This window comes from Pagrus pagrus, assembly GCF_965226575.1.
Source record: "Pagrus pagrus genome assembly, chromosome: 5".
Taxonomy (NCBI): domain Eukaryota; kingdom Metazoa; phylum Chordata; class Actinopteri; order Spariformes; family Sparidae; genus Pagrus; species Pagrus pagrus.
In genome coordinates, this window is record NC_140189.1 from 22,575,493 (window position 1) to 22,601,001 (window position 25,509).

Here is a 25,509-nt window from a genome sequence, read left to right on the forward strand (position 1 = left end):
AAGAGAAACACACACATATGGACGCACACATGTAATCACTTTTGCACACACATGGCTAAATCTCCGGCGTGGTTCCAGAGCTCTTTGATAAAAAAATGATGCCGTTAATCCGCTCTCCAGATGTGCACGTCACAGGGAGGCCGCTGCCACCACTCAGCTCAGGGGATAAACCGAACAGGGGCCACCAGGTCGCCATGCTGCTGCTCAAAACACACCTGCCAATCACCGAGCCGTAGGTGCACGCTGTCAGCCCTCCTCTGCTCCTCAGGAGGCAGCGTTATCCTGTTAATCTTACACCGAGGCAACCATATGATGTTTTCTGTGAGCTCTCAGTCTGTTATTCTAGTGGAGGGAATCACAGGAAAATGTCAGTTAATTATCTGTGGATATATGGCAAAAAAACAATTTGTCGAATGTTTGTGGTTTTGTTTGTGTAACATATGCTGATGACATGAAAACTTAAGTGTAGCTGCATATTTTGTCCAGACACAAGCGCTCCAGGAAGCGGGTGCACAGGTAGAAGTTTGGAGGAGTCGATGAACAGACGACTGGTTTGATGAGGAAGCGTTAAAAAGTACAGAAATGTCCTGCTCAGATGTGAACAGTTATATTGTCATGTTATAGTCATGTTTTATGTGGAAGGAAATACATTCAATGAGTTTTGGCGAGTGACACAATGCAAACATGACTTTGTTTGTTTGAGAAACCGGCATGGTTGGCGTGGCATGAGTAATTGGACAGTCCCAGGTGGAGCTGAGCGGCTTGTATCCATGTACACAAGCATCCTCACTGACAACTATCATCATTTATTCCTTCAGTTTGACACTCTGAGCTCTGGGAGCACTGTATTTTATTTCATAGTCTATGCTTTGATTAAATATTTCAACAACATTTCCACTAGCGTGCTGTGTTTTATGTCTGTCCTGTTATTTTTGAACCACCTACCTGTCTCCCTGCTGTTTTTTTTTTTTTTTACCAGTGGTGTTTTTCTCATTGTAGACGAGTCCTCAGTCTTGCAAAATAGATTTTACTCCTTGTGTCATTACACCAAGATATTCAATAGTCGAGGATGCGATTAGTTCATCAATTGTCAGATGTTTTATGTAAACGGATGGCAGCCATTTTCCTCAGGATGTCATAGGCTGCTGCTGCCTCCCAGGTTGCAAGTCAAGGACAACGTAGGGGAATCTGACTAATGGTTATCATTTCACCACCTCCTGATTGATCAGCAACTGAAAAGATGATGGGCAGTGAAAATCTGGAAGGGCATCAGGCCATATTTCAAGGTACAGCAACATATCTGATCCCGTTGTATTCCTTGTTAACATTACTGTTTGAGCGTGTTTCACTATATGATGATGAAGTCATTCACTTGCGAGCTACGTGAGCTGTTGTCTAGAGGAAGCTGGAGTGAAATGGTAACAGTTCGTCACATTCCCGACATTTACACGACTTGCAACCTGGAACACAGCAGTGTGACGTTTTCCACGGCCTTTGAGCTTCCCACCCTGAGCGTGATGTCATAGGAAAATGGCCACCGTGTGATTTTTGTTGTCTTGGAGAGCAGCATAAAGACAGATTCACTCGACAGCATCACTTTATTGACAATACACATTCAGTTCGGTATGTATACGACACTCACAGTACAATGAAACAGCGTCATCACGGGTGTCCTTTTGTTTACATGCGATTGTTTCAGTGTGCGCGAGTTTGTGTTCAGTTTCACATTTTTCACACCTTCAACCCATCTCAAATTAACTACTTAGTTGTACTTACTTAAATCATCTAGTTCACTATTATGCTCATTATTGTTGCATGTTTCTCTGTGTACATATGTACATTGTTATGCATGTTGTTACGATGATCTTGTAATCCCCTCGGTCCTTCCATTTATCACTTTAGCTCCTCTGTGGAGGACGAGAGGATGTCAGCTCCGTCAGGACACTCCTGAAAAACAGAAAGAGTGTGATAGACACAATCATACTAATTTTAAAAAACACAGTCATTTTATCTTCCTATGTGCACAGCTCACCTTCACTTTCTCCAGCTCTGGTCTGCCTGGGAGTGATTTTTGCGAGGAAAAGGCCTGTGAGGTGAGGCAGGGCAGTCACATTAGATCTGTAAGAGTGAGGATGAAACACTCGGAGGTATAAATGTCAGACCGCTGCTCACCTTCCTCGTCTGTTGCATCTCCTCTGTGGATTTGGACCTGTTCTTCATGTGCTTTTGAGGGGAAGTGGTGGTGGTGGTGGAACACTAGAGAGACAAAGAGAGTTAGAGGGAGGACTTTATTAGACACCACGGGAATGACTCCTGTATGACAACTGTACTGTATCAGGCTTTCACACACCTCACTCGTCTTCTGTTCCATGGCGTTCAGCGCTGACGCAGGTTTCAGATGCTATGGTATCCTTTGGAGTAGTGTGGTTGTACGGCTATAAAGACAGGAGAGAGAAAAAAGAGGAATAATAATGGTTACATAGAGGGTGTTTTACAAAACACACGTCTGCAGTTACGGCCTCTTTTCACTAGATGGCGACTCTGACTCAGGAACCTTTGTTGTTTCCACTTCACTGATCTTTTTCTGGGTGATTTCTTCCTCAGGAGATTTACCCTGGAGTTTGGTGCCAGTTGTCACACTACTACACCCATTATTGTTTCTTATGAATTGTAAAAACAGGTGGAAACACACCTGTTTCACCTGACTGCAAGCTGACTTTTCTCATCCTGGCAGAACTCATAGAAACCAACGATAAAAATTGCTTTGCTTGATGATGATGATGATGCTTCCTATCCTGTTTCCTTACACGTATCCTTCTGTGACTGCGTGTTAGAAAATAAAGGCTTGTATGAGTCAAAATAAACAGCAGACACGCAGATTAAATGCTTTAAAAGAAACATCATAGGTGTACAAGGAGGGCAGAAGAAGAGCCAGACAGATAAACACCCTCGCACACAGCTGGAGCCATGCAGAACAAAAAGTGATGTCTTCACAGCTGAGAGGCCACAATGAATACCAGCCAACAGTCACATCCACAGCTGGTGTTTGGAGGCCGAGCGGCCGGGAACAAAACACCTCTGGGTCTGGTTCAATTCGCAGGAGACAGATTTTATTTATTCTTTAAATATCTCAGGGTTGCCTGTCGGTGCCCGCTTCTGTCTGACAACTGACGAGATAGATCAGAGCAGAATACTTCCTGGCATCTCTCATGTTTCCTGATCTGCAGGACCTTTAAGAGATGGAGATCAGATTCAAATGGCAAGGGTTAGGGTTAGATATCAGAGCGTTCTGATGATGTGCTGTCGAAGATTGCAGCTACAATCTTGTGGCCTCTCTCGACAGAAAGGCACGACAACTGAGTTCTGGTTGTTCAGCACTGGATTGAGCCAGTTGCGAAAAGTTTGGACGTAGCCTAGTTTGACCGCAATTTCGAACATACGTCTGAGTTTACGCACTGACAACATTTTAAGATGTTTAAGATGAAGACGTAGTTTCATCGTAGGCATAAGCTACCAATTAAAAACACTTTTTTTGCAATCATTATGTGTTTTTTATAATGTTACAACTTACCCTGGTACCCTGTTATCTACCCAGTAACAGGGTACCATTATATTACCTGACACAGTGTTGTTGTCAATATTTTGCACTAGCTGCAGATTAAGGTTGTATCCTGGTAGTTATTACCATCATATCACCATCATCTTAACACCTTAACATTAGCTATTAGCCACTGGCATCTTCGCTATTGTGTAACAATGTGTTCTATAACAATTGGGCACAAGAGACCTCACAGTAATAACCTCTGCGTTAACAGGAGTAGTTGAGATAACGTCTCTGAGGTGCAACCAAACATCAACGCAGCTTCAATATCAAACAAACTAGTTCCAATGCAAAGTCAAGTGTGGACTTTACACCCTAACTTAAGAGAGAGGGCTTCAGTACAGCAGGTGCAACGGGCCACAGAGCTCCTTCTGACTGATGAGGAAGGCCAGAAGACACAGTTGAAAGCTTCAGAAATACCAAGTAAGTGGACCCTATGCTTGTGCTGACCTGTTCTATTTGATCAAGGACAAGAATGCATCAGATTTTCCGTAACTTGAGAAGAAATATTACACTGGGGGTGTTTTTTGTCGCAGACTTGATTGGCAGTGACATTAAAATGTTTGCAAAATCCTGATTGGTGTGCAGAAATTTGTGACATCACCTTTTTCTTACCGAGCCCCGCCCACTTCAGACCAGTAAACGAGCGAAGATAAAAACAAAATGTGTAAAAATCTTTCAGGTAAAATAACCGAAACTCTTCCAATCGTATCAGATCGTGTGTTTGCGTAGGACCCCGTCATTCATCGTGAAAAAACACTTGAGAAAATGTGTTTTCAGGGCCTTTAAGCACATCAGTAGTTTGAGTCATGCATCATTATACTGATGATTCTTACTTCAAAGTATATTTAGATTTTTGGCCTTTGCAAAACGAGAATTTACGTGAAGCCGAGATAAAATAAAACAGAGAAAGATAACCATCTGATCTGACTGAACCGGCAGTCGGTTCTTCCTGCTGCTCTACAGGAAGCATTCAGCCCAGGGCTCATGAAGAATGAATGGGAGCTGATCGACAGGAGCTCACTCTCCCACTGTGACCGACCCAGTGGGGTGTGCCCAGCGTCTTTCATACATTAGTCCTATTATGCACATCCATGTTGGCTCAGTCAACACACCCAGGGGTAGAGAAGACTGTACTCCATGCACTCACTTTAAAACGTGCATTAAGAGGCCTTTGAGGATAATCTCAGCCTTGATGGCGGGGCAGGCATTCACCGAGTGCTCTCTCTGACCCGCTCACCGAGGGAAATGACCTAAACGAGAATGATTTGCCCGCTTGCTTCACCCGGTCTCTGCCCCCTGCTCTTTCCTTGGTCACCGTCTCTGCATCTTCGGTTAGATGAGGAATCTCCCCTTTGTGGGTGAAGGACCACAAAGGCTGGACTGAAACGCAATGGAAGCACGTGTCCTTTGTGGCTGAGGTAGAAAGCCCTGTGGCTTTGAGAAACACTTCTCCATCGATTAATCCACATGAGCAAGCAGCCAAACAACAGCCAAGGTGACATGTCCAAAAACACTACGCCTCTTTGTGGCACGCATACAAAGACTGGCACGCGCACAAAAGCACAAAATGCTCATACATTATTACGTGGACATGGGCATATACGCACACAAAAGAAACGCAGGAACTTAAAAGCTACTCAGGAACTCTTTCTGCAAGGATGGACAAATAGAATATTTTGCCTCGCAGTCTTTTCCAACCTTTTCCGAACCGAGGAAGGGGCAAGAGGAGGCTGATGAATCTGAGGTAGAAGAGTTTAATAGGAGAAAAAAAAAAGGTTAGAAAATGCTGATGTGAGCATCCGCATTACGTAAGAAGAAAATCTGTCCTGAAGATTTGAATCCACAATAGACCGAGATTGGCCCAGCTCGAATCTTTGAATGTTGGGTCAACACTAATTAACTCCCCAGCTGAGAAGCGAAATGCGAAAGGAACTTTTTAAGCTTCATTTCAGTGAGCGTGACAGAGTTTCACAAGAACGGGAAAGAGGACACTAAAGTCGAATTACATCCACAGCATCACTCCTGCTGTCTTCTCGAGCTTTGCCCAAAAAAAGGTCTGCTACGTGACGACCCGCTGGAGACACAATCACTTCTGATCGTGCCTCCAACCGGTGGTCATCAGTGTTCATTCATACATTCACTTGAAAGCTATAATGATGACCAGAAACATCCTTTCCTTCACCTCGGAGATGTTTTCCACTCTTTTGGGTCGACTAATCCCCATGATTCAAGAAATTGAACCCTGGCCTGACGTTGCCACCTCGCCACATCTGTGTTGTTGAACATGCTAATCACAGAAAATGTTGTGGAGGTAGATTATAGAGGTGAATATAGCCCGTATACTTGCACACAGAGGTGGTCAGAGCACCAAGGTGAACATGTGGGCAGTAACTGCACCGACAGCCGGTTAGAGAGCACATTAAGACGGCTCACAGTAGCAAGGACATTATGTCCTGTAATTGATGATGATGATGGGGTGTCTGTTCTGCCACGCTGGTACAGGTGTGACACACATGTACGCACACACACCAACTTCCCCTCCAGCTGGATGCATTTAGTCAGCAGTCGTCTGACACAGCTGCTCCCAGTCTGAATCACGCCTCGACCATGTGCATCTCACCTGATAACTAAATCCACTATCATTTTTACCACACCGATTACAGCCCGTCCTTCACCGGCTCTGCAGAATCTTTCAATGAGAGCTAATGTGCCTGCATTGATCTGATGGATTGGTTTTGTTTTACACCACTTATGTATTCCTCGGCAGGACCTCTCCAAAGGCACAGTGAGTGCCATTCAGAGCTCCCATTAGCAGAGGATTGAGTTCAGAAAATAAACACTTCCAGATATTCAAAACCTGTTTGTCATCTATCCCAATGCAGAATACTGAGAGCAGAAAATAACAAAAACAGATAGGGGGAAAGCCTCGGCGCGTAATCTGAATGAAAATATGAGCTTTTTCTATGAATGAGGAGATGAAGCGGTTTATCTCGAGACAGCACAAGACATTTAATCAAGCACAGACACGCAGTGAGTGGCAGGCAGGAGGAGAGGATGAATGATGGGAGTGACGGAGAGAGAAAGGGCAGGTAAATACATCTGCAGAGCGATCACCCCCCCCAGCCCCCCAAAAAAATGAGATTATAGGGAAATGCCTCAGGGAAATTCAGACACTCACCTCCTTTTCTCCCTTCTTCTCCTTTCTTCTCTCAGTGCAGACGTGCAGTGGAGTGGATGGCACTCCTCATCTCACTGCTGCGATGGTGTCTGCGAGAGCACAGCCCTCTCTGCCCATTCATAGCTCCGCCGACGCACGACTCATGCATGGACGCACACACACACACACACACAGAGAGAGAGAGAGAGACACACACACACACACAAAAAGGTGTGCCAATCACAGTTGTGTCCAGCCTAGCAGTCTGGAGCTCTGGGTGTGTCACACAGGTATCATACAATGCACATTAATGATGAGCTTTTTTTCATTGTTTCAGGCCAGTTAGTTCAAGGTGATGACATATGACAAGGTGGGTGAAAGAGGCTTCCCAAACCTCGTGCCGCCACATACTCTAAAATATGCATGCAGCTGACATCATCCATGTGGATGAATCCATCTATGACTCATCTACTTTGTTTTGTAACACATACAATAGCCAAATGCACCCCATAATAGTCCTCCCAGGCTCCTCAACTGGAAAACACCTTCCAGCAACAAGTCCGTAGACAGATGAAGCAGGTCATTGGCTACATAAAGAGCCAATCACGGCGATGCAATCACCAACCGTCACCGTGCAAAAATGACATCAGTACATGATGGCATTTTAGAGGGAGGTTTGATGTATCCTGTATAAAAGATGGCAGATAATATAATCAAAGGTAGTTTGAATTGACGTCCACACAGACACGATACACATCAGACTCGCTTTACATTGCATGAGTCATACAGGCAAGACCACCTGGGCAGCGGGGTCCGACCGCACTTCCTATGAAACCAAACCACGTAGCATTTGCCAAGCCACACTGAAGACGAAAAAAGCTGCAACCTCACGTCTTCCCCCCCGACAACGAATACAAGACAGAAAGGATCACCACATTTCATTATTCAACACTTTAATTCTTTGGATACACCCTGCGGGATATTCTTGATGATCACATCATCTATTTAATTCCCTGTAATATCACATTACTAATTCATGATCTGAACCTTGAAACGTAGTCTGAGGTGGCAGGAAAACAGGACTGGACCAGGGCTTCTCAAAGTGCATCACAGCAAACAAAATGCATTTAAGTACCGCAAACACACATCTGAAAACAGCAAGTAAGCACACGGAATGAAAATTAGTAATTTAAAATCTTTGAAAATTCATCTTAGTAAAAAAATAGTCAATCTTAATTCAGATAAAAGGAAAAACAATTGTGCAACACACTTCAGATCCTCCCTCCCTTCACAGTCCTGTGGCGAAACATGTTTTTGTTTAGAGTTCAGAGAAAAGCAACGTGAGACAAACTTTACAGCATTAAAAACAGCTGGGAACACTTAAGCAAACACATCGGCTTTAGGGTGAGCTAAAACTTATTTTCAAACATTTTGGATACAATAAACAATTCATAGCAAACATTCTTCTCACTAAGACGTGTAGTGTTTCACACTATAAATGCTTGCTTCTTCTTTACATATTGCCTCAAAAGGCCAATTAGCAGCAGCAGAGATGGAAGTACACTGCTGTCTCAGAGCTTATTTGTAAACAATTATAAAAAGTGCTTGACCATTTTTCAATAAAAACGAGTTTCTATCTTTTGACATGATTGGCAACATGAAGTTGCGAGACGTTTGTCATAGTTTCTTCCCCCCCCCCCCAACGCACAACAGTCTTTCAAAGTACTGTTTCCCTCAAGTCTTTGGGCTTAGATTGTTCAGACCCAGAGGTTTCCTCCGCTGCTCCAGCTGAACTTGGACTTAATGGCGACTTGACTTCTTTGTCCTCTTTGGAGTCGGCGGTGGGGGAGCTGGCCGTGCTGGCCTCGCCTGGACCCTGGTCTGAGGACTGCTGCAGGAACAGAGGGATCTCCAGCTGCTCTTTGGTCAAAAGGCCTCGCTGGTCATCAACCCTGCAGCACTGGGCCCTCGTCAGCATCTCCAGAAACCCTGACACAAACACACACGCACACACATGCAAAACATCATGCTAATGCTGACATTCGTCAAATGAATAAACAATGCTTCTATTTTTAATCTAGGGAAGACATTTACATTTTACAGTTGGGAGTATAAGTTAGGCAAAACAGACCGTCAACTTATTCTTGGTAAAGAACGTTCTATAAATCTCTAATTACATAACTTCTTTCATCTAATAGTATGACGCTGTTCAAACTCGTCCTGGCCAGGATACTAGGGGTTGGGCTATATGGATAAAATATTGCAATATGAATGTTTTGATGATATAGTATACATTCTGGAAATTCAACTGATTGAAAGTTTATTCTTGAGCTTTTGAATGCATCACACAATCTTCCTCAGCAGGAAGTGTTTTCATCTGCTGAGAAAATTTGTGTGGTACGACTGAAAGCTCCAGACAGGCTTTTAAACGCAGCCTGTGGTGGGATTGTTTAGTCAACAACTCAGAAACATGACTAAAAAAACAAAAAGACAAGGTACACTTCCTTTATGTTGGACCTCGTCTTAGTTCAAGAATGAACCCTCATTTCAAAATGAGGTGTATTCAAAGTATTTCACCACATGAGATGATCACTAATAGCTGTCTTCCATTATATATCACCATATCGCCCAACCCCAAACTGTTGAGATGGCCTACCCTCCATGTCGCGGTTCTTACTGGGCTTGGGCTGAGTCCTGGCTCTGTCCATCTGAGGTGATGATCTGGCCTCCACACCGCCTGAACTCATCGCTCCCGCCTGGGACCAAAATAGATTTCAGCGATATCAATGCATGTTTCACAGGAATGATTGTAAACTACAGGTTATATGAATCACACAGGATTAAACTTTCCAAAGATCAACGTTGATGCTTTCTAACAAGGATTTCAGAGGTGTTGTAAACCGTCCCCACATCCTCTTGGTCGTTACTTAAAGGATAAGTACCGTTTTTTACAACCTGGACCTTATTTCTGGCAAAACATATGGTCATTTACTCACCCAGATAACTTTGGTGTCATTCGGCGTCGTTCGGACGAAATTAGATCCAGTGTAGCGGCGATATATCCATATAATGGGAGAGACGGGGCAGCGACACACAGCCTCTATATAACGCATTATCTGCCACGAAACTAGTTCATTTCATCAATATTTTGTTATGAAATGCTAGCGCTATTAGCCTCTGAGTCCGGGCTCGTCCGTTATCAACATCCGGGGTCAAACTACAATAGCAGCTACAGGTAAACAAGCCGCGCTGTCGCGGGTGCGCGCGCAGCTCAGAGACGACATCTTCCAGGTCAGAGGTAGTAGATCAGCCTACAGACCCCGGATGTTGACAATAGACGAGCCCGGACTCAGAGGCTAATAGCGCTAGCATTTCATAACAAAATATTGATGAAATGAACTAGTTTCGTGGCAGATAATGCGTTATATAGAGGCTGTGTGTCGCTGCCCCGTCTCTCCCATTATATGGATATATCGCCGCTACACTGGATCTAATTTCGTCCGAACGACGCCGAATGACACCAAAGTTATCTGGGTGAGTAAATGACCATATGTTTTGCCAGAAATAAGGTCCAGGTTGTAAAAAACGGTACTTATCCTTTAAACAAGAAGGTTGAGCCAGACATCACTCCCTCGTTCATATACAACCTTTGTGTTCAAAAAAATATCATCTTCATTAAATTTTTATTTAGATAATAACTAAGAACATCCAGTTCAGTCAAACCGCTTTTCAAATTTCATTAATCATTAAAATTAAAAAGGTGTGTGTGTGACTCTGTCAGCAGTCATTTTCTTCTTCTATGATGGCAACAAGATGTCTATTAACACTGCCTCACCTGTGTGGCTGCAGCTGAACCACTCGCTCTGGAAACGTCTCTCCCTGTTCAAACCAAACAAAGACATAAATCAGTTTCTAACAGTACCCCCACCTCCGGTACAAAAGCAGTCAGTGATGATGACGCTATACAGCCCAACTTCCCCACTGTGTTAAACACTGACATCAGCCAGAGAAAACATTCTTGACAAGAATTAAACTGGTCCTCCTGGGATACCGCCACTCTGATCGAATCTATTGCCGGCTTCCTAAATGCAGAGAGGCGCTGAGGCGGGGAGCGCTGATCCCGAGTGAAGTGAGTTCTGGTCTCTCAGCAGTTAGGAAATGAGGTGAGTGAACACGGCACTAAACAAAACAAATGGACTCAGACATTTCAACCCCGGAGAAAACAATGAAGAGACAGAGAGAGATAGACAAAGGATTCAGAGTAGGGATAAAGGAAGATGCAGACAGTGATGCAGAAGATCCAGGTCAGTAAAGTGGACAGTGAAAAGACTTTGCCGCCAGCTAAGAGCAATTGAGAGCCAAGAAATGCAGAAACAATTGTCTCGGATCCAGTAAGAGACAAAATGAATAGAAAGCTCAGCAGGGTTCAGGCTGCAGAAGAGAATAAACAAAGTATTACAAATAAATCACCCGCATCAGACAACTAACAGGGGATGGAGGCACTCACCTCATTTCATTTCACTGAACTCACTTCAATCACTTTCTTTTCAAATGTGGCTGCTTGTTTTTGCTGCTAGTATTAAATCGTGTACACATCATCCTCTCTGGTTCACATTTAAAATAAAGGTGCAATACGTAGGAATTTTAGATGTAAACAATGAAAGTCACTAAAATGATAAACAAAATGTGAAGAAATAACAATTATGATGTAACTGTATGAGGTCTGTGTTGCATGCTAACCAGCTAACCCCGCCCGCCCTGGTGCACAACTCTCGTGCTAGCGAACACAGTCCAGAAATCTAGCTGCATAGCTAACTGAGCTAATTAGCCGTTACTCTCCCATATCTGTTTTGAGCATTAATTCAACCGGTGGCCAATTCTTACATATTGCACCTTTAAAGAAAGTCAATGGGTTTTAAAAAAGTTAAAGTATTTTAACCTTTAGCTTTTTCAAGCCGTAGCGTCTTATTGGCCAGTCTGAACACAGTGCCGGTCATGTTCACAGTCTCGTCGCTTCCAACCTAAAACAAAGTAAAACATGGAGGACTCCAGTCGGAAACACAATCAGCTGAACAGTTTTGTGGAAATTAAGCTTCAAGACCCCACAAAAGCGATGCATGGCACAGAGAAAATACACATGAACGGATTACTAAAATGGTGCAATCCCACTTCTGCGGTTAGAGAATAGTGAAACATATTCAGTTTCGAGTGTTCACATTTAAATTACAGATCTTAAATAAATATTAACATGCACATTGACGTGTAAACTGTTAAGTAATTTACTTAACACAAATACAAGATTATGACAGTGAGATTTTAGTTAGCACACTCTGATAGTGTAATTTTTTCTTTATCTGAGGAAGCGCTCAAGCACAGGCTCCAAGAGATGATCTCATTCGCTAATACAGACACTAACCATGGTGACCAGGGCCTCTTGCTGCTTGAGATGGTGTTTCTGGAGCACAGCAGAGAGGGCGTCCTGCAGCGTCTTACTGGACTTCACCATGATCCCCACTGTTTTACCAGTGAAGGCAATCTCCAGCCTGAAACACACACATGAATTTGAATAAGCTCCTCACAAAGTCGGCAGTAAAACCGAGTCAAATGCAGTGCAGCACACTGTAATGATGTAATGCAGAATACAATCTGCCACCCAGTTATATCTTAACAGGAAATCCAACGTTGATAATGTATGCGATGAAAATTATGATTAAAATGATTGCTGCAGAGACAGCCAGTCTCTAAGTGTGGTGTTAACACAAGGACTTTCCTCTGACATGGTGACAAGTGGCATGCTGAAGTGGGGATGTGGGTGTGAAAGCCTGCTAGGGTGACAAAGACAGAAAAAAAAAAAAAAAGGAAGTGACACAGTTGACTCACGCAAACGTCACCCTGAGCTCGAGAGAAACCTGCTGATCTCTCAGTACGGAGCAGTCCTGGTCCAGTGACAAGGGCTGCTGTAGAGGGAGCAAAGGTGTATCAGAGAGAGACGAATTAAAGTGGCTTTTAGAGATGTCAGCATAGACGTTAAAATAAGTTTCACAATGTTTCAGAGATGAAAAGAGGGAGTGAGAGGTTGAGAGGATGTTAGAACAGGAAGAGCGTAGTCATATTTCTCATACCGCCTGTTGCAAAACAACCGTGCAGCGAGATATTTTTTAACAGCTTCATGGTTTAAAAGCTGCGGCTGCAGCTGTACACAGAGCAGCTGAACGCTCACCTTGTCTTTGCCGTGAAGATAGATGATGACATCTTTTAGGGGGAAGCCCCTCTTCTCACACAAGCTGGCCAGCATGTCTTTGATGGGTTGGCCATTATGTGTGGGGGCTAGAGAGGCGCTGCCATCGGGTAGGTAGACGCAGCAGTAGCCCCCTTCCATCCCTAACCTACCCACACCACCCAGCTCCGGAGACCGGGGACTCGATCTGCCGTTCTACGTCACAGATGGAGAAGAGTCGAAGGAATTTATGAAAAAATTAAAAACAGTGGAGCTTAGATTTTCCTCTAAACTGAAACCTTGAAGAATACATTCTGTCATCACAAAACTTTAACATCGATTTCCTATAAGCCAGCACCAGCTCCAGACCCTATCGTCATAAATGCACTGACCTCTATCTGCCTGTAGAGGGAGCCCAGCTCCACACTGCTGCTCGACTTCACTGACATATGCAGCTCTTTTCCAGGGACTAAACCATGGATGTTGGATGCATCTACCAATGTGGAAAAAGCAGGAGAGAAGGCCAGGGAGCAATAAAGTCACAGGATTTACATCAAGACATAACTCAGAAGTACAAGATCAGCCATTTGACAGGCACTACCTCCCCAGGATCCTCTTTTCTGACGCTGCTTCTCCGAGGCACTCTTTCCACCTGGCAAGCTGTTAGAGTCTGACGTCTTGTTCTGTTCGTGACAGCGATGAAAAAATGTCAAAACAGCTAAATTATAACAAGATCAAATCATTTGTTTTTCCCTTCTCCGCCCCTGATTCAATTTCCTCCCCATCACTCCACCTTCTTGTCACTAAGCGAGGGGCTTCTGGTAGCCATGTCCTCCCAGGATCCCATGCGGCCTGGCTGAGGTAGAGGTTTGCCTTCTACACTTGCCAAGGTGCAGCTCTGGTAGAGAGGAGAGCGCACAAAGCGCCTGTAGCTGTCCATCTTCATCAGTTTAAATATCTGACACAAAGCAGGGACCAGTGGTAAACACAGTCAGACAAGACGCCAACAACAATGTATCACTGAGCTAAACTGGGATTGTGGACTCCAGACAGACCTGTGCTTGAGCCTTGTTGAACATGTCAGGTGTGGGTTGTTCCAGGTCTTTCTCCTCCGTCTTGGCAGTGTCATCGATGTTGACAGAGTAGGGAGCGCTCTCAGACAGGTAGGTGTCATAGATGGAGCGAGCTGCTGCTTTCAGCTACAAAACACAACAGCTAAATCAGACTCGATAGGTAGGTAGGTAGGTAGGTAGGTAGATGGATAGATGGATAGATAGATTCACTGGCTTGGTGTCTTTCCTTGTTGGGCATACCAACAATCAAACACGTCTTAAGTATCCACACTACAAGTCATACAATCAATAAGTCACTAAAAGGCAATTCATTTGCCAGAGAGCTGAGCAACTGCAGAAACTAGGCTGATATGTGGACAGTCAACAAGCCTGTCAATGTCTGCGCTTCCTGTTTCTTATACATTTCATAGCTGATCAATAATTCTGCCTGGAGGGAAGATTATAGCAGTTAAAGCTATAAAAAGTGTCAAGAAGTCAAACAACTTAAAAAGGATGGCTGAAAAAACATTTTGGTCAATAGAAAATGTATGATACTCAATAAATTGTTGATTTATCTGGCTTGCCAACTAAGGCTACACATGACTCACAATAGTGTAACATAATGTTACAGCTGAGACAAGATGTTGAATATTTACAGTGAGGGAAACAGTTTCCTATTGTTTTGCAATGAAGTGAGTTCGTGCAGTTTAAAACACAACACAGCAGCACGGTGAGTCACAATTAACAGGTCAAATGATTCACAGTGTAAAGAGGTAAAAGATGTCACCATACCTCATCCAAGGAGCTGGCTGGGATTTTCCTGAACTTCTCACAAGCCTGCCAGAATAAAATGTTCTCCGCACTCACCTCAGACTTCAAGAAGGACTGTAGAGTAACACACACACACACACACTCACATATATGCCACACCCTAACACTTTAAGTATTCCTGAACTTGTTGAAAATGACAAAAAAAAAATAACACTGTTGAGTGTGTCTCACCGTAAAGTGTTGGACTCCATTGGGGTCCGCCAACAGCTTCTCAAATGAGACGGCCCAGCGCAGCACACTGTTGGCGGGGCTGGCCTCTCCGCCTGGAGTCCCTGGGAGACTGGAGCTGCTGCCTCCGCAGCTCCGCGCAGACATGTTCAACTCTAAAACACATCCAGGCACAAACACACCCATTTATCAGCGCAGAAAGCATGACAGAACGAGACTGAATCAGATGGTTTCGTGCACAGACATGCTGCAGTTCTTAGAAATGTGGGTTTTTCATGCTTACCTCCATCGGACACCGCCTGGCTCTGTGAATAAAGAAAGAAACGTTACAAAAAAGTCTGATGAGATGGAATACACCTCATTAAGGCTTTCATAGACGACTAGTGTGGTATTATTTAATAATTCCTATGAAAAAATTCAAACATTTACCTTAAAACTCATATTGTCTCAGATGTGGCAATCAAGGGTAAACCACAGAACAAAAAGTCACCCAGATGACGACTGTGTGGGGATTTTCAGATCATTTAAATATTACAGCAGCAGCTTCACAAGCACAGCGTACTCAAATAGTACAAATACAGAAGCTACATACGTATTTTCAGACGCACACTGGCAGGCATACATTTAGGAAGTGAAATGTGAACGCCAGCTGCATGTGTTTTGCTTTCTGTTTTTTTCCTCTGTGACAATGTAGTGCAATCAGTCGAGGCTGTTTTCACAGGAAGTGGTTGTGACACAGATGACAATGGCTCATTCAGCTTTCCGAGCTCACAAAAAGTCCACATCTTGTCGAAGTTCTCCATGTTTCAATTTGAGCATTTGCACAGTTATAAATGCTGCCAAACAACTCGGCGAACCGTTTGCACGCAGACTTGTGCAGACAGCCGTGTTCGGATGTAACTCAAATATCAAAGCACATAGATTTTGATCAAAAATCCCCCGGGGAGGTATTTCAGATAAGAGGATCATCAGGTTAGCTGGCTCCGTTTTAACTGAATCTGAGAGAAATCCTGGATTTTAAGTAAGAAAGACTAACATTCACACATAATAGCTGCTCAAGAATCAACATGTATTGAAAATGCATATAGGGTTGGCACAGTGATGGCCTTTTCATGTGCGGTTTAAATCTTCTCTTGTTTGTCTGGTGCTTCAGTTCCCACCCCTCACAGTCCAAGAATACGCAGGTACCAACTATAACACAGCCCAGAGGTGTGAACTGTGAGCGTGTGTGTCCGTCTATAGTCCTGCGAATAGCAGCCTACCCCCACTGTACACTGGGTGTGGGTAGGTAAACGAGGGAAACTCCATTCAACATTTAACTAAAAATGTAGATACGCACGGACAAACAACCGATCTGAAGGGTTTTATTTCCACCGGATGGAGAATATTGTGTCACATATCGAGTGGCTTAATCCGAGTTCAATGTTGTACAAATTATCTCGACTTGAATCACTTCTGCTTATTTGTCGTTTGTCAAGGCAGTTTTTTGCTTTTAAATCGCGCTTTCATTGTGAATTGATCTGTGCTTGACATCCAAACTTTGTCGTTCATACGCACGCAGCTTCCTCAGTTGTAGAAACCAGACTTCGATGTTCCTGATCGTTTAAGCTCTGGGGTTGGTTTTGTGAAATGTCTTTACAATTAGACCTGGGCGATCTGAAAATACCCATTGGTCTATAGCCGGACATGAAATAGCCCCTGAATTTCTCATTCGCACCATTGAAACATAATACTTTATTCATGAAATGATCTTTTTTGGCCCAAGTTATACCACATGAACGTGCAGAGGTAATCGTCAGACGTAGCAGTAAACAGGAGGATCCTGCTCTCTGGAGTTATCTGCCCTGACTGCTCGAATATAGAGCTATAAAACACTTATCTTAATAAGAAATTAACATTTACAGCAGCTTGAATAATGACACCAAGTACCTTCTCCTATGCAGAAACAGTTGGACGAAAACATCACTTAAAATAAGAGGAACGTATCCACAATATTGTTGCCAGTGAGACAATATGCTGCATGTGTGAGAATTTTAGTCCATGCAGGGTGAAAGTTTAATCAAAGTGTAATTATGTTCTTGACAACAGCTCAAAGATGACAGCTCTTGGCAAATGATAAACTTTGCCCAAATAAGGTTGATAAGGGCTGGTTGTTTCTGCAGGTGTGAGCTCCACTGTGGCTCCACCTCTTCAACTTCTTTGCTCTACTGCTCAAACTCTGGCTCCAAAAACACAACATGTCGGTGCCTACGAACACACCCGTCAGGAGAGGCCTACACAAACACACTTGATCCAAATCAAAAGGAAAGCAAAATGATTCATCACTGTCCGCTTCGTTTTGCACACAGCGCAAACAATATCGAAAGATCCTCTGCAAATTCTTTCAAGGAGGGACGAGATATCTGCAGGAACGTTTCTGATCACAAAAAAAAACTAATCACTCGGGGCACCTTTTTTTAAACCACAGCGGCAGTTAGGTCTCCTCTGTGAAATACATCTTAATATACACTTCACACCTCTTCCAGACCCGAGCCAGTTTTATCATTGTAATGGTTTCGCGCAGAGTACACCAAAGCCAACTCAGCCTACACATGACAGATTGGCAAACAGGCATGGCTCGGTTTCCGCTTCTGACTCAGGCAGGCCCGGTCTGTTTTCAGAAGCTACCAACTGTAGCCACACAGCCGGATTAGTTCTGGCACTGCTGAGGAGTTGGGACAGACGATACAAGGCGAACACAAGACACTGCTCTGCTACGCTGGCGGTACTCGGGCCTGGGTGTCAACTCAGTATGAGCACAGTTTAAAAAGGCAGACTGAAAGAGCGGTCAAAATCTTCAAAAGACATTCGTGTTTTACCAAATAATTACAAGGATACAACTTATAGGTATTCATTACACAGCACACTGAGCTCCAATGTATTCATTTGTAACACAAGTACGCCTGAATGAACAAACCGCTGGATCCAAAGCTGCAGAACTGAACCGAACCTAACAAGAGGGCTGTCGACTCACCATGTGGCCGACAGGAATGCCGAGGTTATTGCAGTTCTTCGCCATGGCGGCCCAGACACCAGACTACAAGTTTAAGTCTTAACTCGAAATGCACTCTGTCAGGGGACACAGTGAAGTGCTCCACCCAAACATGATGCACACACACTTCATATACACACACACACACACACACACACACACACACACTAAAACCCATCACTTGGGTCTTCCTGTCACTTCCTGCCTGGAAGGGAAGTCTTGCCATAGCAACAAGCCACAAAAGAGGAAGTATGGTTACTATGATCAAACTGCTCTCAGCCTACGTCTTGAGAAACACTGTGATGTGGGAACAGAGACGAGCTGAACGCACTCATTCCGCTTTTGATGTAGTCACTAGACACAGCTTACAACCATTATATGATCTTGATAGCAATTTCGCAGCGACAATGCTGCATCTGAGAAGGGTTTTTTAATTTTTTTTTTTTTTAAACACGTCACGCTTACTGTTACTTAGACGTCATTGAGATCCAGGCATTAAAAATATAACGCAAACTTATTTTTTACTGCCATACAGTTGTTTTATTAAAAAACCAACATGAAACCAATAAGCAGTAAGTAAAGAAATGTAAGGTTAGTGTCGCTTCCTGGTCCCAGAATGAAGTTTGTTAGCGGTGCTCTGTGGATGGGAATACATGTAGACTTAGAAGTCACACAGTCAACATGAACATGTCCTGACAATACAGGCATTTTAATGGCTTGAAAGAGAGTGCCTTGGATAGGGTTGCAGCAATATACAGTTTTCAAGGTATACCGTGCCATAAAGGTTATTGACATGTATGGTATTGATTTCTAAACTATTAGTTTTGTTAAATAGTTTATATATATTTCAAGATTATATGAAGTTTCATGCCTGTCAGGACATAATATCAGGCTTTAAACTCATTGTCTCACTTTACACTGTTTAGGATATTAAAACATAACTTAGCAATTAGCCAAAAATAAGCAATTAAATGCATGCAAGAATCAAATAAAATATTTATACAGGCCAAAATCACAATCACATTGTCCTCAGTGGGCTTTAGCAAGCTTCAGGTGGTGTGTATGTTTCCCTCACTGCAGTGCACCAGCATCATCACATGACCTCCACTGTGCAGGTGTGTAAACTGCCGTCCTCATACCTTCTTGTCCGCCATGACGCCACTGGTTATGGTGCACCATTTTTCATATATCCTGAATTTCCATGGTGCTGCGACTTTGGCCAGGTGGGAGAACCTGTGACAAAACCCTCTGAGAGCGACCATGTCTGGTGAAACAAACACACAGAGAGGTGAAAGGCAAAGCCTGGAGTTCACAGGTCAGAGTTAATTAACAGCTGCGGCCATTATTACCCGTTAGCCGAGTCGTGACATGCGCAGAGCTGAGCGCGCAGGTGAACGAGGGCGCTTTAATGAACCATGTCCGCAGCATTAGCATGCTAGTGATTAGCTTTAGCATGCTAACACTTGCTTCATGTGTTGGGTTTTTATGATAATAACTCTTAGCTTGTAAACACGTTGATGCTAAACCTAGCATTGAATCATGCTAATATTAATGCTAGCATGTTGTTGTAGCTTGTTACATGCTAACATTTAGCATGTCAGAATGCTAATGCTAATGTTAGAGTACAGCTGAAGCTGCAGAGATTGTGTTAATATTAGTTTTAGAGACACAACTATCCTGTCATGTACTGAATATGTGACATGTAGATTTATTGATCAGCCTGGTGCTACATGAGACATCAGGGGATCAATGACAGAAGCCTATTTAGTACACTGTTATCCAGTAGGCTGCTCCCATTGATCAGTATTGATCAAGGACTGCTCAAACAATTCAAAATGAATTAGACTACATAACCGAAAGTGTGCAAACGGCTAAATGTTGATGCCATGACTCACCATGGAAAGATATTGGTTGCAGGTATTGCCCAACACTGAGATATGCTGTTATTGTCAAGTGTTACAATTGTGAGTATCTTCTCGCTAATGTAGAAAACTTTATCAAGTTATTGATGTTTGATAACTTGATATTTCCCTCAAATGCAGCTTAAGTTAATACGATTGTTACGTCAAAGTGTTAACAGGAAGTCAGAATAGCTCAGCCTTTTCTTTTGTCTGAGTCTGTCTTGCACATGTTTTTGCCCCTCATTGTTACTATAGTCTATATAAGTCTTTAACTAGGTTATGGTTTGGTATCCGGGGGTTAGGTTGTTGGGGTTTAGGTGAGGTTTTGTTTCGGTTAAGGAAACAGGAAACACAAATTGATGGGAAACCAAAACTGGCCTACCTTATTAATTCAACCTGTTTTGTATTACTGTACATTATATTTGATGAAAGAGTAAGATGGCTTTGAGGGGATTGGCATGTAAGTTATTTCCTGTCTGTGTTTTTGGTTTTGTTTGTTTTTTCACTGGTGCTGTTTTCCTCCCACAGTCTGAACACATGCAGGTTTGGTTAGATAAAAAGTGTGATTGTATTGAAAGTGTTTGTGTTTTGCAATCTGTCCACTGTGCACCCTGCCCTCTTTCCCAGTGCAGACCGGGACAGGCTCCAGTTCCTCATGACCCTGAACTGAGAAGTGTTGAGATTAAAGAAGATCTGCAGCACTCTCTACTGGCCACTGCGCAGATGAATATGGACGTCTCCAATGAAAGATAATATTGTATTTTTGAGCTACCTTTCTTGAAATTCAGTCACTTTGACCACAACCATTCTGCGCAAAGTTTGACATTACATGATGTGTGCAAAGACGGTGGACGATTTTCTTATGTAAACCACTGTTTGCTGGTAACATCTATATCTCTGTCTCTCTATAATCCAGTGTCTGCCTCTCTGTCTTCTTCTCTTTCTATCTGCGTGTTAAAGTCCTCTAATTTTAACCTCAACATTACTGTCGCCGTTCCCATCGCTCCCACATAGAAAACATGCAAACAGCGGTCTTGTTTGTGCCATAAAGTTCCAGGAACGAATTTATTTGCATCGCTATCACTGTTTATAATCATTCTGCCATGCCTCCTCTGATGCAAACACCATTAGGTTAGGCAAAGCAGAGCGGTCATCAGTCAGCTCTGCGTGAGGAGACAACACCACCACAGGTAAAAATATTATAATGATATTTAATACCTCATGTACAAAATATTAATGACAGTTTCTATTTCTTTAAAATGTTGTTAGCGTTTATTCTTTTCGACGTGTATTAATGAAGTGCATTGGTCTCATTCTAGTGTGTCTACTGTTAACTTACTCTGTAGCCAAAGCAACTTAATAATATGAGTCTTTTCCAACAGAGAATAGTTATGAGAGAGATACCTCTATATGTTTTGCTTGGTCATCTTCTCATAGGTAAGGAGCCACTTAATTTTTTTGGTTGTCAGAAGTATTGATAGTTAGATACCGCGAGTTTAAAACGATGCTGCTCTTCTATCAGATTTTCAACCCGAGGCTGCACAGATAGGAACATTATAACAAATGTCTAGATATATTTTCAGCAGGGGTGGAAGTAACTGATTACAACGACTCAGATTTCTGAAATGAAGTCATTGTTTTGGGTACTACCAGTATTTCTTCAAGTCTGTAATTTTACTCCAACATAAGTACGCTTTACACCATGTATCTACTTAGTTACTTAAAATGATAATTGACTACTGAGTACCATTTGAATTCATATCTAAACTTCATTTGCATTTTGGTAGTCAGTAAGGCTTTCTGTTTACAAACGGGCCGATGAAAACCCTGATATACGGATACAAAACACAAAACTCTGCAGCAGGCGCAGGTTTGGAGACGTGACCACTGAGCAGAGCAGAGCCGGAGTTTGGAGTAATTTAGACTGAAGATGTGGAGAAACAGAAATACCCTCTGACTGAATGCTGCTATTGATAATACACTAAACATCAACAGTTAAAAACTAATACTCTGAGTAGTGTTGGAGAAGAATACTTTGTACTTTTACTTAAGTATTATATTAATACCAGTAGTTTTACTTGTAATTGAGTAATGTTTCAGGGTTAGGGTTAGAAAAAAATGATCCTATTTTGTGTGCCTTGGCCTTTTTATTTTATTTTTTTGCCGTGGTATCAAAAGAGATATTGAGTATAGTTTCTGTATCAAAGTCTAAAATTCTGATGATAATTCATTACAATCTTAATATATACATATGTATTTTTAATTCTTTATCAATATATATGCCTGATGAACTCTACACATTTTAGGTACCGATGGCTCTGTCTGTTTACCTGTCCAGTGTCTGAAATGCAACGTCACAGGAGAAACTCGGGCAGGTAAAACAAAAAGAAAGGAAAGAAATCAACCAAGACTACATCCGGATATGTTACGTAGCAGCAAATGTACATGAACATTGTGTGCCATTAAATAATTGTGACGTTGGATGCAAAGGGAAAATGTTTTTAACGCTGTTCCTTCCATCTCTGTTACCCCTGTAGATTCTTGTCCGCTCTGCTCAAACAAAACGACAATGTGCATCAATGGTTTGTGCCATCTTTCATTTAATTTGTTTACCTGGAGATAAATCCTGTGAATTTTACACACGGTACACAAGAAACAGTAATCAACCGTGTTGTGTGGGATGAGGGTTTATTTATATTCTCAGAAAAACACCTTGCACATTATTACTTTGTCTCAAAATGAACCTTGTGAATACCTGGGATGTTTTATATTGATATCCCCTCTTGTATGTTGTGACTGTATTCATTTCCATGTTTACTATCTCCCTCTAGTACCTCCAGCGATTTCATCCAACTGCACAAAAGGTAACCTGTAACCATATCCTTGTCTGTGGCAGTGCACTGAAACTTCAGCTATCTGATTACCGAACACATGTTGCTTCTTAACACATATTTTTACTCTGCCCATCAGACTTTGAGGTCACTGTCAACAGCACTGGATCCGAGGCAAAGGAGGGTCAAAAAATCACTCTAACATGTTTCCATAACCTTCCTGATCTCAATCTGAGGTTTGGTTGGAAGAAGGATGAGGAGGAAATCCAGGACCGTGGAAATGGAAGCAAGCTGGTTCTCGAAAAAGTGTTGACACGTCACGCAGGCAAATATTCCTGTTGTGTGAAGAGCCCTTGTGGCAATTATACGTCTCTGCCACACGATGTCACTGTAAGCAGTAAGTAGACCTCACCCAGTTTATTTCAAACAGCCACAAATGAACTTTACCTCAGTAATGTAGATTGTGCATTTTGACTCATTAACCTGAGGCTTAAATAGCATTTTACATTTTCTCATTTGAAAGTGAAAGAGCAGAAACATTAACAGCTTTGAAGCTATTAATAAAGAAACGCGCACCCCTGACCCTTGATAGCACGCGTCCTTACTGTCTGTGTTCATGCCGTTGTCACTGTTTCCCCATCCAGACGAGACCGTGGTGCTCCTGGTGGTCTGCGGTGTTGCTGCTCTGGTCCTGATTGTGATTATGGGGATGGCTATGAAGTTCAAGCTGAAAAGAGACAACGGTAAGAGTTCCAGTTCTGCTCGTCTGTGGTATCAGACAGCACAGGGGCCTGATGGAGTAGAGAGGGAACGATAATGAAATAAAGCACTGCCTCGTTCTCAAATACATCTTCTTTAATGATGCAAATGATGACTTAGCACAAAGACTGGAAATGGGGAAACAGGGCTGGCCTGGCTCTGTCCAAAGCTAACAAAAGGGCACGACTACCCGGCGCCAAGAAATAGTCTGTGTCCAAAATCACTCCATACTTAAGATATAGTGTACTATATTTAGTATATGTATAAATGTATCCCCCGTACAGTACCCTCAAAATTCAACGATGAATATAAAAAACATTCTCAGTGGTGTGTACACTCATTTCTGCTCACAATCCCACAATTCAGAACGTTACAGTTGATAGATGCAAAAGTCCAAAATCTTAATGAACTCCTCGTTGTTGAATAATAAACTCTTGCGCGTCTGTTATGTATGGTTTAGTGAATGGGTTGACGAGGAAGTGATTTTGGACACATAAGCTCAATCACAATATCCCGCCTAATTCCTTAAGCACCTGAACCCTCACGGACTTAACTGACCTCACCTGGTCAGCGTTTGAGTAATAAATGTTGCAAAGTAGGGATGAGCGATACCAAACTTTTTAATCATTAAACTTTCATTCATCATTAATCATTAAAAGGCAAATCAGGTGACTCATAGCCTACCAGACATTAAAGGCAAATATTAGTACAATTAAATCAAAGTCTGTGGTAATAACTGTAAAATATAGTCCATTATTTTACATAAATACTATTAAAGTGTGAAATATGGACAGAATTGAACTGTAACTGCTGAGGGTGAGAACAGCACATATAGCTGGAATATTTTCACATCTTAATGATTGAGGATTTATTTCAAACAAACCAGGGGTTATTCTGGAAAGAGGAAGAAAGAGAGTTTTTCCATTCTTGACACTGAGTTTAATGTGTTTACTTATTGAGCTGACATTTGTATTTATATAATTTTAGCATTTATTTCTTTTAAGAAATGTTGGTATTGATATTTCTCTTAAGGAATCGATACCAAGTGAACAGCAAAGTCTGCAGAAATGCATGAAAAGTAGGGAAAAGGGGCTACAACGGTTGTGAACGCACCTCAAAGTCAGTGAGTGTGGACACGGGTATTGGGTCAAATTGTCGTTTTTACTAGGCTAGCTGTTTCCCCTCGTTTCCTCCTGTCTTTATGCTAAGCTAACTGCTGCTAATGGCTGCGGACTCTAGCAACACATTTACATATTTACAGTCAAGAGAGTGGCTTTGATCTCCTCATCTAGCTCTGTAAACACATTACACAGAGTCTCAAACCACTCCCTAAATGTTTGCATACTGCTAAACTTAGAATTACATTTGACTTCTCACATCAAGTGTGACACCTCGCTCTTCCTCTTTCTCTCTGCAGCTAAACACAAAGAGAGGATGAAGCAGAGAGCACAGGCTGGGCAGAGTAGCAGTCCAGCTCCAATCACACCGAGAGAGGCCTAAATAAGAACCAATTCATCATATTCAGACATACTAAATACATACATTGTTTCCTTATTTGCTGTAGTATTATTTGCTGTAGAAATAAACCCTCTATTAATCTCTGTCTTTGAGGCTAAGTGTGTTTGATCAGGTGAGGTTACAGGCTTATGTACAGCAGGGTGGATCCATTGTTTAGCACAGCGCTCGTGTTAGCCACGCCCACTGAGCAGAAAGCCTGTTCAGTTGAGGAAAAGAGGCTAGAAATGTTTTAATCCAGACGCAGGACAGGCATGCTCCAACTAATCCCACTGAATGCTCTGCTCACAGGAGGCACAGTACAGACGACCCACACAGAGCAGCTTTGCAGCGGCTTGCATGTAATGGATATATGGGATGTTAATGCTATCCACTCTTCTCCAAGAGAGGGATGGATGTGAGGATTTGAGAGTTGACTTATGAACACAGAAATAATAAGTTCC

At 42.6% G+C, this 25,509-nt stretch overlaps 2 protein-coding genes and 1 long non-coding RNA gene across 12 annotated transcripts; 1 reads left to right on the forward strand and 2 right to left on the reverse strand.

Annotated features, from left to right (window-relative positions):
- Positions 1–1,579: 1,579 nt before the first annotated feature.
- LOC311257502 lies at positions 1,580–6,921 on the reverse strand. Its single transcript, XR_014622628.1, has 5 exons — positions 6,783–6,921; positions 2,351–2,435; positions 2,173–2,256; positions 2,033–2,086; positions 1,580–1,947 (listed from the first exon to the last, which is right to left on the reverse strand). It is a non-coding gene; the product is annotated as an uncharacterized lncRNA (long non-coding RNA).
- A 776-nt stretch (positions 6,922–7,697) lies between these two features.
- rgs14b (regulator of G protein signaling 14b) lies at positions 7,698–19,936 on the reverse strand (the record flags this gene model as incomplete). Of its 4 annotated transcripts, none has more annotated exons than XM_084352912.1 (16): positions 7,698–8,750; positions 9,439–9,517; positions 10,597–10,640; positions 11,701–11,782; positions 12,178–12,304; positions 12,642–12,718; positions 12,982–13,194; positions 13,371–13,471; positions 13,580–13,661; positions 13,772–13,936; positions 14,034–14,177; positions 14,823–14,915; positions 15,033–15,184; positions 15,313–15,334; positions 19,200–19,324; positions 19,410–19,936. In XM_084352912.1, the coding sequence occupies 16 exons, from the start codon at positions 19,591–19,593 to the stop codon at positions 8,479–8,481; spliced, it is 1,962 nt and encodes a 653-aa protein (XP_084209038.1). In that variant the 3' UTR covers positions 7,698–8,478. The 4 variants fall into 4 exon arrangements, with proteins under 4 accessions (XP_084209038.1, XP_084209037.1, XP_084209039.1 ...); XM_084352911.1 differs by having other exon boundaries at positions 9,418–9,517; positions 19,410–19,934; XM_084352913.1 differs by lacking the exon at positions 19,410–19,936 and having other exon boundaries at positions 9,418–9,517; positions 19,200–19,322.
- On the forward strand, positions 19,155–25,154 carry LOC311257336 (uncharacterized protein). Of its 7 annotated transcripts, XM_084352920.1 has the most exons (10): positions 19,286–19,375; positions 20,589–20,718; positions 21,093–21,151; positions 21,344–21,398; positions 22,268–22,336; positions 22,499–22,543; positions 22,793–22,825; positions 22,932–23,189; positions 23,437–23,535; positions 24,969–25,154. In XM_084352920.1, exons 4-10 carry the CDS (start codon positions 21,353–21,355, stop codon positions 25,049–25,051), a joined length of 633 nt encoding a protein of 210 aa, XP_084209046.1. In that variant the 5' UTR covers positions 19,286–19,375; positions 20,589–20,718; positions 21,093–21,151; positions 21,344–21,352; the 3' UTR covers positions 25,052–25,154. The 7 variants fall into 7 exon arrangements, with proteins under 7 accessions (XP_084209044.1, XP_084209042.1, XP_084209046.1 ...); XM_084352918.1 differs by lacking the exon at positions 19,286–19,375 and adding an exon at positions 19,155–19,175 and having other exon boundaries at positions 20,589–21,151; XM_084352916.1 differs by having other exon boundaries at positions 19,283–19,375; positions 20,594–21,151.
- The last annotated feature ends 355 nt before the right edge of the window (positions 25,155–25,509 follow it).